Source organism: Stegodyphus dumicola, chromosome 6 (genome assembly GCF_044657685.1).
Source record: "Stegodyphus dumicola isolate Sdum_Otavi_A_Nest chromosome 6, ASM4465768v1".
Classification (NCBI taxonomy): Eukaryota; Metazoa; Arthropoda; class Arachnida; order Araneae; family Eresidae; genus Stegodyphus; species Stegodyphus dumicola.
The window spans coordinates 7,373,686-7,390,470 of NC_140773.1; the positions used below are offsets into that span (position 1 = coordinate 7,373,686).

Consider the following 16,785-nt stretch of genomic DNA (forward strand, 5'->3'; position numbering starts at 1 on the left):
GGATTCAGAAGAAAATTTAATGACTATTTAGTGATGTATTGTGAAGAATTGTAAGTGTTAAGATTTTAATTCCATTAAATAATACCTTTGAAAAGATAAGAACATTTTTTACATTTTGATTTCAAGATCTTTGCATGTTTATCATTAATTTCAGTTTACTAAGATTTATAATTTTATATAAAAATATTAATAAAAGATATTCCTTTCAGTATTCTTCGTACATGTATTTTATTACTAAATGCAATATGCATCTGTGATTCAATATCTCCATAATAATTTCAATTAGCTGTTACAAGTAATCATGTCAAGTAATAGTAATTCAGAACAGCCTTTTTACTTTTTAAGCTGCAATGTATAAAATAATCTTAAATAAAAAAAATTATCTAGTGGCCATGAACGAAAGCATAATGAGCTTAGAAAATTATACTTCGCATTATCACAGTGATGTTACACTTTATAACTGACGTTTCAATAAGAAATAAATGAATATTCGAAATTGCAATAATGATAATTCCTATCTAATCCTAAACTAACAAGCATCTTAATTCGGGACAAATTTTATGAGCAAATAATCCAGACACCTAGAAAAATGCTCCCTGATAAAATAAGGGGAAAATGGAAGAGGTATGGAATTTAAAAAAATTTTAATGAAAAAATAAGATACAGTGATATATTTCTAAAGTTATGTACATTAGAAACATTAAATACTAGAAAATACAGAACTTACCAAATTTAGCTGCAGCTGCAGCATGTTTTGGCGTACCAATAGCAGCATGTTGCTCCCAATTTGTAATTTCAGGGTTATAAACATAGACTGTATTTGTACTGACTGGTAAACCTTCTTCACTTAATGCATCTTTTAATCCACACCATACCCATAATTCATGCTTCAAACTAGCAGCACAACTGAATGCTCGAGGCTCTGGCAGCAATATTTTACGATAATATCTACATAAATTTTAACACATAATTAATTCAATAATTAAACGTTCATTTACGAAATAAGTAAAGAAAGGTTTTGCTATGTCAGGCAATTTATAAATTTTATAAATTAATATATCAGAATTGATTTACATGGAAGAAAAAATTTCATTTGCAAGAAATTTCTAAATCATTTTGAGTTGCAAAATTCAAATGATACTTACATAAATTCATTTTTAAATTTTATGAAATATGGAATTTAAAATAAAAGTACTTAAGTTATTAAATAAAAAATAATATACAAAATTTAGTGTTAGAATTTTGATAAATGGTAACATTTTACAAATAATATAAATAAAAACATTAATACATGTGGTAAAAATCGAACCGTTTTTAGCCCCAACATTTCCAGCTGCTTTAATTCTGCATCCTGTTTTTTTTGTATTCAAATCATTTCTCCAATTCCTTTTCTAAAAACTGGCTGTCTTCAATTTCACAAGGACTTGAATAATTTCAAAAATGAGTCTTTTTATACCAAAAACATGTCATACATGACTTTCACAAAAATGTCATTTTCCAATTTGATATGCTTACATACTTTTGCATTATTTTTTTAATTCTTAATATTAGTTTCTTTTACTTATATGGATACATCAGTTTTGCATTCATTTCATAAAGAATATTCATGTATAAATTTATTACACTGATTCATAATTTATGGATTACAAAAAAATATTTGGTAGTTTGTGAAGCATTTTTAAATGATTTCATTATACCATTGCATGCGCTGGAATATAGTAATTATGGTACTTAAGGGGGTAATATCCTATCGACTGTGAAAGTTAGCTACTCTCGAACCATAGAAGTTAGCGGAGATTGAAGTTGCATTAATCATTCCTGTTGAATTATGGAAGAACTTGAATAAACAATCAATATTCAACCTTGTTTTTTTGTTCTGAGTAAAAACTTTCATTGATTTCTGTTATTGTGATTGGTCTTCCAATTTTACCGGAAGCTCAGTTTGGATTGATATAAATACAAACTCCCCGCAGATTATTGTTCCAATCTATTTGTGTTTTGTCGGCTGTATTTAGCTGGCCATATTGTGAACATGTTTTTGACAGGTATAATCCCATATCTTCAAAAATAATAAACTTCTTCCCTTTCTGTAGAAGCCAGGACCTAATTTTTAATCCTTTTCTTTTTTAATCAAAATGCAGGAAAAAATACACCAATGAAAGTTAATTTACACTGGTTATCATAAATTAGGGAAAAATCACAAAAATCACGATTACTGAAAAGTTACATGTAGAATTTAATGAAACGTACCCACAATATACAACACATAGTAACGTATCAAATAACATAAAAAGAAATTACCAGACAAATATGGTAGTATAGAAAGCACATTTAGCACATATATAAAATGAACAAATCGAAGGTGTCGGTTTGCTATAGGAAACGTACCTTCAATATGAAATATGATTACCTCTAGAAGCAATACAGCACATACAGCGATATGTGATGCTTTCAATTATGCGGTCTATCAGTTCCATAGGAAGCGAGAGCATTGCTCTTGCAAAGCAGTTGCAAGCGCGAGAAGGGTTTAAGGGGGCGGATTGAGAGCAGCTAGACGTCTCCCTATAGCATCCCAAACGTGCTCGATAGGATTCGAGCTGGCTACTCCATGCGCATAATTGTTTCCTGTTGAAGATAATCATCTACGATGCGAGCCCTGTGTCGTCTTGCGTTGTCGTACTGTAACAGGAAAGCATCACCTATTGCCCCGGCATATTAGGCGCACATAAACATCAAGGATGTCATCTCTCTAAATCTGAGCATTCACGGCTTCCCTTGGAAAGACATTGAGGTCTGTGCGTCCACCCAAAGAGTTGCCACCCCAAACACAAGCACTGCCCCTTCCGGATCTCTTTCACGAATGTTGGACGGATGATAACGGGTTCTAGGTTCTCTTCATATCAAATAACACCTACTATCGCTTTCTAGACTAAACCTGGACTCCTCCGTAAAGAGAACCGCCCTCCATTGATCAGGCGTCTAGTGGACATGTTGTCGTGCCGACTGAAAACGGTCCCTCCTATGGCGTGACGTGAGCGGCACACAAATGGCTGGTCGCCTTGCATACAGACCACCTTCGTGAAGCCTTCTACGCATTGTTGACGTTGACACGAACCTTCCGAGGGCTGCAGCAAGGGAGGATCTAAGAAGAGTCGGAGTAGCGGTTCTATTCCCGCGTGCACATAATGTCAAATATCGGTCATCGGCGCTCGTCGTAGCAGTTGGCCGTCCTTGACTGAGCCTCCTAGATGCCGAATCTGTGGTTTGAAATTGCCTCCAAAGTCTATGAACCACAGAAGGACTCCCATTTAGCCATCTGGCCACTTCTGTTTGACTTTGTCCTGCCTCTAGTCTCCCAATGGCTCTGCATCGCAGTTCTGCAAGCAAATAATGCCTGGAGGTTATTGTTACGAATTGGCTATCTCAGATTTCTGATGTAACTGTCACAGTGAAATATGTGGGCTTGCTCTCAAACATGGACTTTTATGCTCCTCGCAGATGACGTATTCCGAAAGCAGCGCCACTAATTTGCATATCGCAGTTTTACTCGGCTACTCTTACTTGGCAACATATTCTAATTTTACACGGTTTGGCTTATTTTTGAGGGAGTTATCGCTATTTTTGTGATTTTTCCTTAATTTATGATAACCAGTGTATATTCGTGTTCATAAAAACCAAACGTGGCTTATTGGGTTTACATCTAAGGGAAAACCGCAAGTGCTGTGAACTCGTTGTTATATCCCGTTTATCTGTAACTGGCTCTAAATTGCACTGTTTGGTGGAAGTTTCACGGTTGACGGGATAATATGTAATTACTGTAGTTATTAATTAATATATGTTTTTGTCAATCATTATTAATGAATTTAAAATTATTATTCACTTTTCTGTATTATTATTATTTAATTTGTCTGATATATTTTCCTTCGTTCCCTTACTTCACAGCAACCTTAGCTTCACAGCAACTTCATGTGTGTGTGTATTGCAATGCTAAGAAGTTTGAAAACCACTCTATATTATATAATAAAAAATCATTACGTATATTGTCTATAAATTATACCTCTGTTGCTGAGTATCAAAAGTATATACATGGTTTGACACAGTATATCTGGAAGAATGACCTTCATTTATTATTCCACCAACTATCCAAACACAACCATCTAAGACTGCTACTGACATTCCCATAATTGCTTCTGGCATCGGCTTAGCCAGTATCCATTGATCTCGTTTTGGATAATAAACTTCAACTGTTGAAAGCAACCTGAAAAGTTAAATACGTGCTTCAAATAAAACAAAAAAATATAAAAATGAAATTCTAAAATTACAGGTTTCATGAACAGGGTAAATCGGAAAAGAAACATACTTCCCAGAAGCATCTCTTCCCCCAAAAACCATTACATTTTCATCAACTACACAAGTTCCATGACATGCCCTTGCCTGATGCATATCGGCTCTTCTTCTCCAACGTTTAGAGCGGACAGTTAATTGGAATGTAGTTTGAGTAGAAACCATCTGGCCATGAATGACATGGAGAGGGCTATAACCTCCTGGAAGAAATTCTCAGCTTAGTACTAGGATTTCTAGATTATTCTTGGTTATAAATTAAATATCATCTTTTGATCACAATCAATGATCATAAATTCAGCTAAATGACTAAATTTAGGTAATCGAAGTTAACATTCATCATATTAATTGTTAAAATTATACAGTTTGCAGTATACTGTTATAAAAATTTCTGATTGAACTAAAAAGGATGATGATTTTAATAATGAATGAGCACATTGATGCTCTTTAAAAAAACATTTAGAAATTCTCATTGGTCATTAATCTACTTGAACTAAAATTTAATGGCTTTACTGACAAATTAAGGGTTTCTTTTTTGCATTCCCCCCAAAAAAAATCGCAGTTTTATCACAAAAATAATATTTTTGAAAGTATGAACACAGAATCCTAGAACATCAAACGCATATATTATAAGGTATTTCTCCCACCTTCTAAGCGTGCCTTCGTAGTGTAGTGGGCTGCAGGCTGGGCGCGTATTCCAGAGCTCCGTGGTTCGATTCCCTGTGAAGACGTTGCTCATTTTTCATCTTGCTTGTTTCCAAAATACCTAATGTCTCTACAGTGGCGCCCGAACTAAAAGGGTGGTGGATAATGATTCTTCACACCCAGAATTTGGGCGATTGGGTTCCCTGAAACCCCAGTCGCCCTTTAAAAGGGGAGTATAAAAGGTATTTCTCCCGCCTTCTTAGCGTGTCTTCGTAGTGTGGTGGTCTGCACTCTGGGCGCGTATTCCAGAGGTCTGTGGTTCGATTCCAGGCGAAAGCGTTGCTCAATTTTCCCTTCTCCTGCTTCCAAAAAATACCTAATGTCTCTAGAATATTTCCCAAGAAAATTTATCAAAAATTATTAGATTGTTTTCTATTACAGGAAAAGAATGTTACTTACTAAAGAAAATTAAATTAAAGAAAATTACTTATGGAATGAAACGTAGATTTTATATAGAATTCTATATTGAAAAAAAAAATGACAGAAATTGCAATACTTTGGATACACTATATAATATAAACCTATTAAACAGAATTTTATGCTTAATAATTCCAATATTTTCTGCAGATATTTATCAAACAGAAATAAGAGTCCAAGAAATAAAACATAAAAATAATTTATTTATATATAAAAAATTCATAACATTAAAGAATATAAAAGAATCACATTTTTAATAAATATTAATAATAATAATAATATAAATAATAATCTATCTAATGTATATCAAATATCTTCACTTCTGTACTAAATAATAATAATGAAAATTTTTAAAATATAAAAGTATGCAAAATATAAACTTTTTATAAAATATAGAAACTCCATCGAATTTCATAGGATACTAGTTGAGTGCTTGTTGATTTCGGTAATTGCTGACACATCAAATATAATATGCTAGTGCCTTTTGGTAATGAAACCGGTTTTATGAATTTCAGCAGTATTACTTACAACTGCCTTCAAAATGACATCATTTGCCATCCGCCCCTCTCTATGAGTTCTGGTAAGTAAGAAGCAAAATAATAATCATCTGTATCCCGTTGTCACATATTCCTCCACTCGGTACTTATGTATTGGTAACTATTTGGTAACTCGGTACTTATGTATTGGTACTATTTTATTTATGTATTAGTGTAACTATTTGGTTCAGTTGGGGGATTTTTATAGAAGAAAAAGAATGACAGTGCTTATGATTGCAAAAAAACGTTTTTATATACGTATTATTAAATACGTAGGTTGGGGCAAAAGTCATGGCAACTATTTTTTTTCTTGAAGATACCAGTCCGGTTGGAAAATGTGACATATACAAACGAAAGGACAAGGTCTTAACTACATGTGTCGACAATGAATATCGTAACATATCTAACACACGAATATCGTAACACACAAAACTAAGTATCGTAACGCACGAATTTATCACGGTAGTATACAGGGCAATATGGCCTTCACCGTGCAAAAGAATGCTAACACAATACACATAAAGTTGACATGACAAACCTGGGCCTAAAGACCCTCAATGTAGTCCCCTGCTACTGTCACCACACGCTGCCAACGATGTGGGAGGAGCTGAATACCATCAGCTTCGGTATTTGCCGCACCATGTGTGAATCGGGCCATCTGCTGGCGCACAGCATTAGCAATGTCCTCTCATGTTGCAAACCGCCTACCACGTATTGGTTCCTTAATCTTAAGAATGAGATCAAAGTCACAGGAGAGTGCAGTTGGGTGCTCCAATTCTTCCCATCACCAACGTCGGAGTAGCTGCCGTACACACTCTGCTTTATGTGGTCTTGCATTGTCGTGCAGAATTATTGCACTGTCCACAATCCCGAACGCCACGTCGTACCTGTCGCACTAGGAAGTCCCTGTAGTACTGCGCGGTCACTTCCATGTCGGTCCGCACACTCACCGGTCGTTGCTCATCACCGGTTGACACACGTCCTTGCTGAAACTTTCCTACCCACCGTGCTACTGTACGATATGGTAGGGCATTATTCCCAAGAGCTTCTACTAATTCACTGTGACATTCCATCGCATTTTTAACTCGGAGAACGGCTGTTTTTTATGTAAGCGTGCTGTTCAACACGGATTACTTCCATCTCGCACGACACTCACCAACTGAAGTGATTTCAGAGCCCTCGCTACCACAGAGTCAGCTCTCACAGAGGCATCTGTTGTTCTGCATACACACTATGCCTGCAGAACTTCCATACGACACATATACGTTTTGTGATCCGTTCACATGTCTACAAGAAAAAAATAGTTGCCATGACTTTTGCCCCAACCCTCGTATGTATCTTACATTTGAATTAGTTACTTAATTCAATCATTAAACCTACATGAAAAGTGAGCATTTATTTCCTTTGTCCTGATAGTGGGAATTTTGTGGCTATCGCTTTAAGAATAAATTCAAAGGAATTATTTCTTTTAACAATTCTGCAGCAAAACGGTATTCCTATAACAATGGTATTACTCTTTCTTCCACTGCAGGTGAATATCATGAACCCATGTTTTAAAGCTGATATAAGGCAAAAATATCACAGTTTGCGTTTAAAAATAGTTGGAACTTGGAATATAGCTAAAAGGATGCATACAAAAATGGAAATGTTGCTTCCTTTAAGCAGAAAAACACATGGTTGCCAGAGTTTAATGTATTCTGAAAATTTAACAATTTCTATTCCATGGTTACAATAATATGTAAGTACCATTCATTTTACTAATTCCCATATGCATTTTAGTGGTTGCACGTGAATGCCAGTCTTGGGATTGAAGATGACATTGAAATATTTAAAAAAAGATATTGTTTTGTTACTGGGACCAGATTCAGAAATGTATGAATGTATGCGCGTATGTATATGTGTATGTGCATATAGGTGCATACAGACACATACATCCGTGCTTACACATGTGCATACATACATGAATACATACATGCGTACATACACACATTTCTGGATCCGGTCCTGATAACAGAACACAGTTTCAAAAAAAAAAAAAAAAAAAAAAAAACCCTCATTTCCCCTTACCACTATGAAAGACAGAAAAACTGCTAAATTTAAAGAAAAGAAAAAGAAATAAAGACCTCATCTTTGTAGCTGAATTTCGAAAGAGCTGCTGAATACTCCCCAAAATCAGTCATGGGTGGAACTTTTAGTGATGTATCAGCAAATATCAGATAACAGAAAAGTAACCATAATTTTTGCTCTGGGATATCTGCCAATAGAGGTCATGAAATGTATACATACCTGTGATGTATACTTTTCCATTTAAATAAACAGCTCCATGATAATTTCTAGGCTCAGGCATAGTACCAGCAAAATAATATTTATCCTTACGCACATTATAAACAAGCATGGCACTACCTAAAAGGAAAATAATAAATGAATAAATTCTTTAAAAATATGTTAAACACATTTTTTGAAAAAAAAATTCCCACATGCCCTCCCCCTCTCCAAAAACATATAACGCATCAATCAACCTTTACTTTAGCTCTCATCATACTGAACCATTTATAATAAATAAATATAGCCTATAAATCAGTAAATTCATATACATCAAATAAAAAATCCTTTTTTGGCAGACATACAGTAATAAGACAGTTTCTTTTCAGTTTCTTTATCAGTAAATCTTTTTGCATGAATATTCCATTGAATGGGTATAATTTCATGAACCACAACAAAATTAAAATTAGAATATTAATAAAAATCTGTTTGATTCAAAATTGCGCACAAAATAATATTTTTTCTAACAGGAGGAGCAAAACTTTTTATTTCCCAGATTTAGCAACAATTAATAGAGGTTATGTTCCATAAGAAACGGATAATTTTTACAGAAAAATTTTCTGTAAGAAGCTAAATCATATTTTTATTATAAATGAAAAAAATCAGAAGTATTTCTTTGAAAAAGGGACGGGGAACATAAAAAAGAAGAGAACTTCACCTAGAAAATAATCTTTAGCCTGAGCAGGATTTATTCCACCAAATAAAACCACAGTTGGAGATGTTTCAGTCTGCAACTGATTCACAGATGTTACATCATCAGAAAACTTCTGTTTTGACTTTAGTTCTCTCAAAACATAATTTCTAAAATTAAAAAAAAATTAATAGCAATTAAAAAACTGTTGTTAAAACTAAATAATATTTTTTACAATATATTATTAATAAATATTACTTAATTTGTCATTCTGTCATAAAAATGAATATTAATGTCTTGTATAATAAATTTCTTTAATTCAGTCACTTATTTTAGATTATTTGAAATATATTCTTTCTGGGTTACAATATATTAGGTACCAATAAAAAATGACGTATAATACAGGGTCTTTATAAAGTCTCTATACGTTTTTGAGAAATACGTTCTAATTCCAATTTCTTTGGAGGCGACCTGAAAGAATGCTGTCAACACAGGAAAGAATAGCCATTGTTTGTGCCTGTCCACGTGGATTAACGTATCAACAAGTGCAGAAGGACTTCGCCCGCAAATTCAGAAAATAAGCCCTACCAGAGCAGCTATTAAAACCTTGGTAAACGAATTCAAGAGACCTGGTAGTGTTAAAAGTGAAGACCCTTTCTGGTAGACTTTCGATAACGCTACAGGTTGAGCAAGGCATACAAACAGCGATTACGCGTAGCCCCAGACATCTACACGAAGACTCGGCCGGAAACTCGGTATTTCGCACATTACTGTTTAGAAAACTCTACGCTGTCATTTAAACAAGGATGCCTACCGCATTCAAACTGTGCCACATTCCATCTCAGCCAAGGACTATGGTATGGCTTGAAGGCAAGGACTACGCAGTTCGGCAAGCCATGTGTTATGATTTGTTGGAAGCTGTGAATAATAAGAACTAAATAGAGAATTTAGCGTCGAAGCCACATTCCATCTCAGCGGCCACGTTAATAGGCATAATTGCCGAATGAGGGCTCATGAACAACCAAACGTGTTATATGAATCTCAGGGAGACACACGTTAAGTCAATGTATGGATTGGAATAACTAAGCTCTGTGGATCTTTCATGTTTGCAGAAAGGACCAGCACTGGAGAAATTTATCTCGATATGTGACAGGAATATCTTAAGCCACAGCTAGTATCAGATGGCATTATTGACACTGTTATCTACCAACAGGGATGGGACACTTCTCCATTTTGCCTTTATTGTGCGTAATTATCTTAATGAAACTTTTCCTAATAGGTGGATTGGTCGAGGGCTTTCAATGGCTTCGGGCTCCACAATCACCAGACGTAACTTACCTAGACTTTTTCGTATGGGATTTTGTCCCATACGAGTCCAAAGTATACGAGTGAAGACTGGCACCATTGAATAATTAAAACGGTGAATTATGGTTGCAGCAGATAAAATTACAACAATAACTTCACATAAAGTGTTCCGGAGTGTAGTGGAATAGTGGCAATTGTGCCTAGACACTCAGAACGGCCACATTGAATTTTAGTAATTTAGTGTTCTTAGACACAATAACACGCCGAATACTAATTCAGAAGTCAAACAACAAAAATCAGCGTTATACCTACAAAAATTTTTCACAGGACTAGTTTCGATGGTTTTACCGAACCATCATCTTCAGCTGCAAAACCGCAAATGAACAAGATAGGAAATAATGATTAGATAAGATAAGAAAGCCTGGACAAGAATAAGCAAGTGGCGCCATCTGTTGGCGAAACTAGAACTAAAACATAATTTCTCTAAAAGCCGAAGGCAAATTTGGATTGGAATTAGGATCGTTAACTAGAACAGAAAGATTTTTATGAATGTGAAATGCCTCTAGAAAATCCAGTTCTCCAATGGAAGTTGTTTTTTGAATAATTTTGGCAGCAGAAAAATTGAAAGTGTGATTTTCGGACCAACAATGTTGAGCAACAGAAGACTTCTGTGTTTCCTTTTTTCTAACATATGCCTCATGTTCTTTGACGCGAAATTTTAAGGCTCTCTTAGTTTGGCCAATGTAAATTAAACCACACTGGCAAGGAATCCTATAAATACCCCAGGAATTCATATCCGGAATGGGGTCCTTGAGTATAGAAGTTGGAATTTTATTGATGGGAGAATAAACAACCCGAAAGTTAAATTTCTGCAAAATATGTGCAACTGTATAGCTAATTGATGGAAAGAAGGGAATGACAACAGAATTTTTATAATCTCCTAAAATATCATAAATTTCGCGTCAAAGAACATGAGGCATATGTTAGAAAAAAGGAAACACAGAAGTCTTCTGTTGCTCAACATTGTTGGTCCGAAAATCACACTTTCAATTTTTCTGCTGCCAAAATTATTCAAAAAACATCTTCCATTGGAGAACTGGATTTTCTAGAGGCATTTCACATTCATAAAAATCTTTCTGTTCTAGTTAACGATCCTAATTCCAATCCAAATTTGCCTTCGGCTTTTAGAGAAATTATGTTTTAGTTCTGGTTTCGCCAACAGATGGCGCCACTTGCTTATTCTTGTCCAGGCTTTCTTATCTTATCTAATCATTATTTCCTATCTTGTTCATTTGCGGTTTTGCAGCTGAAGATGATGGTTCGGTAAAACCATCGAAACTAGTCCTGTGAAAAATTTTTGTAGGTATAACGCTGATTTTTGTTGTTTTACTTCTGAATTAGAATTTAGTGTTCTATTATGTTGCATTTTCATGTAAATCACTTCTATTTCAAAATAAAGCCTGTTTAAGCAAAAATGTATAGAGACTTTATATACATCCTAAATTTCAGATAGACGTTTAATATACAGACATGTTTTAGCTATTTCTTGATAAGAATTCAGAAATCCCTTCAACAGAAAAAACTACGAATATTTTTACTTGCTCATAAAACACTGTTCATATTCAATTGATTTACATTGAACTGGTTCTTAAAATATTTTTAGTTTACTTAACTAGCTATAAAAATTAAACTGTTATATTGGTTTAGGCAATTTATCATTATTTATAGAACGCAGTTGATGAATCAAATTGATTTTAAAATTACTTGAATCTCGCCACTGTCTTATAATACTCAAAACTCCAGTCTAATATTTAAAATTAATTTTAAAGCAATATCATAAAAAATTATGCTTTTTTATATGCAGGAATGTTACTTTTTGTTGTTTCGCTAATACACTTTATTAGCTGCTTTCGCCAAAATATATAACTTAAAAAATACAAACATATAATGATTAAACTAATGAAATAAGATAAAAGAAAAAGGTACTTCTCTGAGCTATCAAGGGTAGGTAATGGGGCAGTAAGTCCAAGATTTGGATCAGCATTTGTTGCTAAACCTGACAAATAAACATCATTGATAGTGGATATAGATTCACTTGGTAAAATAATTTCATCCTGTATGTAGCGGTGAGAATTAGCAAGACGTTGTTTTCTCCAGTATTGTTCCTATAAAAGAAAGTATAAAAATGTGAAAGTAATTCTGAATGGGAAACCTTTGAAGTCAATAAATAATATTCAGAACAACATAAAATTTTAAGCCAAATTATATAAGTTCTTGTTGTGACTTATCTCACTTGTCTGACAGTAGCTTCAGAACAAGCCCACGAAACTCATCGTTGCAAGGAGAACAAGACTGCCTTGAACACCATACAGGTGACAGTACAACTTTGCTCACCGTAATGAGCTACATTACCCTTAATGGTAATATTCCGTTTTGACGGCCGTAAAAAAATTGCAGCGAAAATGTATGCGCAAAAGCGCCAAATCTGGCAAACGCGCCCATTTAACAGTGCGCCAAATCTAGCGTATGCGCCAAATCTAGCGTTGATTTCAGATTGCGTAAGTTTATATAGTTCTATATTTCTTAAGACGTCATTGAAATACTAGTTTAATTTTTAAATCCTTTTTTGATATCCTATGGATTTAACAATTTGGGAATTGCCCATGACCAAAAGTCGGCAATAGAATTTTGGGTAAAGTGCAGAATCACCCACTGCTTGACGCGTTTTTAAGATTTGCACATACTCGGTATCCATGTGCACATCGACTTATTTTCACTTAAAAAAAGTACCAAAAATTGCACAAAAATGGCACTGCGCACACCCTTGACTTTATCTATGTACACATCGACCTATTTTCACTTAAAAAGTAAAAAAAAATTGACAAAAATCCAATTGTTTTTACCCTCGTAAAAAGCGGAAAACAAATAAGTGAGCGACTCTGCACTTTACCGAGAATATTTTCAAAGAAAAGGCATCATTCATTCTAGAAAATTACGTTTGAACAACCAACGAGATGAAATTACGCTTTAGTGATAAGTCGGTAGCGAAATAGCGATGCAGGCATCCATTCAGTTATGTTTAGCAATTTTTATATAAATTATAATAATAATCTGAAATAGTTATTGACTCTTATGCTTTCATTCAGTCATGTTTAGCTGTTTTTTTGTATAAATTATAATAATAAAAAAGTATTATATGAAATTAACCTTTCATCTAAATTAAAACATCCATCTTAGATAGTTATTTACTATTATACTTCCTTTCTTGCCGCAATGATTACGGTTGCCGCAATTATTTTTGGCAGCATTGGCATCAACAATAGTTTGGCGATTTTTTACGGCCCTTGAAACCGAAGAGTACCTAATTAATTAATTATTAAACTGCATACATCTAGGTGTTTTATAATTAAAGAATATATAGTACATAAAAGAACAATAAAAGAATAGACATACATGGTGAATTACTGATTACATTTCCTAATAATTTTAATATAAATTATATTATTAACAGCAGATATAAAGTTTTAAAAAAAACTCTATAAATTTAGCTTCCTCTCAGGCCTTTTGATCATTATTTGGTCTCATATTTAAATTACATTTTCCAGTTCCAGAGAAGAACACATATGTAATTAAAACTGTGTTTAAATAAAGTCTGTAATAGATTAAAGGACATGTGAAAGCAGTCACTAACTTTACTCACAAAAACTGGCAAAGGTAATTAATAACCTAATAATTTAAATATTTCAAAACGTTTATATGATGATTTTAACTAGGAAGTGTTCTCACATTATGAAAGAATTTTACAACTGTATTTATTCAAAAGTACTTCTTACAAAAAATTTTCTAAATTCCTTGCAAAATTGCAATGTCCTACAAGTCACTCATGTTACATCAATTCCTTCACTTATATTATTATTATTGTTTTCCTTGAATGGAAGAAATGTAGTGACTATATTTATGAAATAAATAAGGTTTTGCATGAAACAAACCTGCAAAATACCCGGTATTTTAGCAAAAATATTTTTTCTTGTTTTGATTTCGAGGAGACTGAGTTTGTTCCATTACCTGTCTTTTCAATAATTGTTTTTCGCTTCTTCAATGAAAATTTAGTTGTCTTCATCAGCAATATATTAAAACGTCATGGTCACCGACGTTCTATAATTGAATTCAAATGAATAACTTCTTTATTATTTCTTCTTTTTTTTTTTTTTTTTTCAGACTTAAGTCACAGAGTTTTTTTCCCCTGCCTTACCCATATCATTTTTAATTTTTTATTCTACAGCCTGCATTAACATTTTATCTGTTTGGAAGTATGAAATCGATGCAGCTAAATCAAATTTATTAAAACGACCAAGGCTTATCCACTTCAGATTATATATTAAAGCATCTACTGTTTTAGTCGCATGACAAATTTGCCGAAAAATAAATAAGACGCATTTTCCGCGTATAATATAAAACGTTTTCTTTAAAGAATGGCGTTTGATACTAGGACACCAGTTTACGCAAGAAAAAATTCCTGTTAGTGGCTATGCTTTTATATCCAATTTAGGCTTCTCTTCCGAATTAAACCTTATTTATTTCATAAATATAGTCACTACATTTCTACCATTCAAGGAATTAATTTAAAACACTGCAAGATTAAACGTTCCAAGACTATACAGTATTTTAGCCACAAATGAAACGCATATATTTAAGAAACTTTTTTTTTTTTCATTAAACAGTTTCTTCGATAATTTTTTTACGGTATTAAATTCCCGGCTGTAATTAGAAGATTTTCAAAGCGACCAGATTCCAACCTGAAACATCTTTCTGCTCGGGAAGCGAAAATCGAATGATGGTATAAAAGGAAATTATTAGTAAAAAATCTGATGTGTATACCACATGACTTCTTTGTACGGCCTATTAAATTATACACATTTTTTTGCTGCATTTCATTTAAAATTATTTCCTCGAATTTCATTAGAGATATATTTCTCATTCAATTAATTCAGTTCTCACTTCGTGACAAGGCTTCATACGTAAAAACCCAAAACATCTTCATTAAATATCGCAAAATACCGAAAAACATAAAACACCAAATACAGTTAAAAACAGTTTAAAAAAGAATTTTTACAATTAAAATTAGAGTTTCTGCGCAAAAACAAGCTATTCGTCGTGCAAGAAGACATATTTTTCAGTGCATAAAGTTAAAAGCTTACTTTTCGTTCCATTGGGCAAAAAAGACACTGAAGTTGGGACACAAACTGACTTAATTCACCAAGTTTCAAATGTAAACAAATGGCGGCTTCGTTAACCCTTTGCGGCACAGTGTGTCTAGTCTGAACACACCTAAAAATTTCCTTCTGTATGCACAGAAAAATTGAATGAAAAAGGATTTATAGGTTATTATAGGTTACTCTGAACCTTCTTTATTTATAGTAGATGGCAGCTCAACACAAACCAGTCCATATATTTTAGCCATGTTTAGTTTTTTAAGACCCTCATTTTTCAAAGAAATCTCCCAGATTTTTTTAGGGTATAAAAGGAATTGTTTGAAAAGAAATTTCTATGTTATTTTTTGGCTGTATGCTAATCTCATTATTCTATATTAGTTTAAAATTTTTACCTTGAAATCTTGCCTAAAATCAAATGGTGAACGCTAGGTGTGCCCAGACAGGGCTCACCGATCATCTAGGACAACTGAGAGTCTGTATTCTTTGTTTTTCCACATCTCATCGGTCAGTTCATTGACAAGAATGCTCGTTTCAGTACTCTTTTCGAAGCTCCATTCAATCAGTGTGCCACTTTGGGCACACCCACAGAATTAAAACGATAAGTGCTATCTTCACAAAATTTTACTTGTGTACTCCTCTAGGCCTAATTAGACTGCCTACGTTTTTTTCTTTTAATCAAAACTCCGACTTTAAAAGGTTTTGCCGGAATTGTTGATAATTCTGAAACTATTGCATGCAGATTAACTAAAAGCATAAAAACCTAAACCGGAACATTAAGAACAACACGATTAAATCACTTTAAAAGCAAAAAATATTCAACTTGTCTACACATAAGAATAGAAAAACAACGCTCACCAAGCCGGATAACAGAGTGGGAATATATATAGTTATATAAGTTTGGTGCTGCCGATTCCAACCAAAAAGGGAAGTGCACGTGTTATAGCAGTCCCATATACAAAATTTCAACGTTCTGAGGCTACTCATTTTTGACTTATGAAAGAAAAGGAAAGTAAACAAAATTAAATGAATAACACAATAAATAAGAAATAACAAAATGAAATGAAATGTAAAGAAATAAATAACAAATAAAATTAACGGAAAATAGTTAAATAATAAATTTACATGCAGAAGTTCATGTTATTTGGCATTCTGGTTGGAATTATGATTTCACTCCAAGATTGAGAAGTGCAGGCGCAATTTAAGACTTGATGTTTTGTGATCTAATGGAGTGTTTTAAGAAACTGTCAAATTTTCATTATCGTTGGATTCCTTAATTCAGGAAATTTTACTTGAGTTTTGGAAATGCAACAATAAT

General features: G+C 33.5%; 1 protein-coding gene across 1 annotated transcript in view; it reads right to left on the minus strand.

Annotated features, from left to right (window-relative positions):
• Positions 1–16,785, minus strand: part of LOC118196448 (beta-scruin-like) — a 59,162-nt gene that overhangs the window by 38,078 nt on the left and 4,299 nt on the right. Inside the window, exons 3-8 of the mRNA XM_085818027.1 lie at positions 12,244–12,422; positions 8,980–9,122; positions 8,286–8,402; positions 4,361–4,544; positions 4,058–4,258; positions 728–948 (exon numbers count right to left, since the gene is read on the minus strand). Of these exons, the coding sequence (XP_085674153.1) occupies positions 728–948; positions 4,058–4,258; positions 4,361–4,544; positions 8,286–8,402; positions 8,980–9,122; positions 12,244–12,422 (1,045 nt within the window). The remainder of the gene's footprint in view (positions 1–727; positions 949–4,057; positions 4,259–4,360; positions 4,545–8,285; positions 8,403–8,979; positions 9,123–12,243; positions 12,423–16,785) is intronic.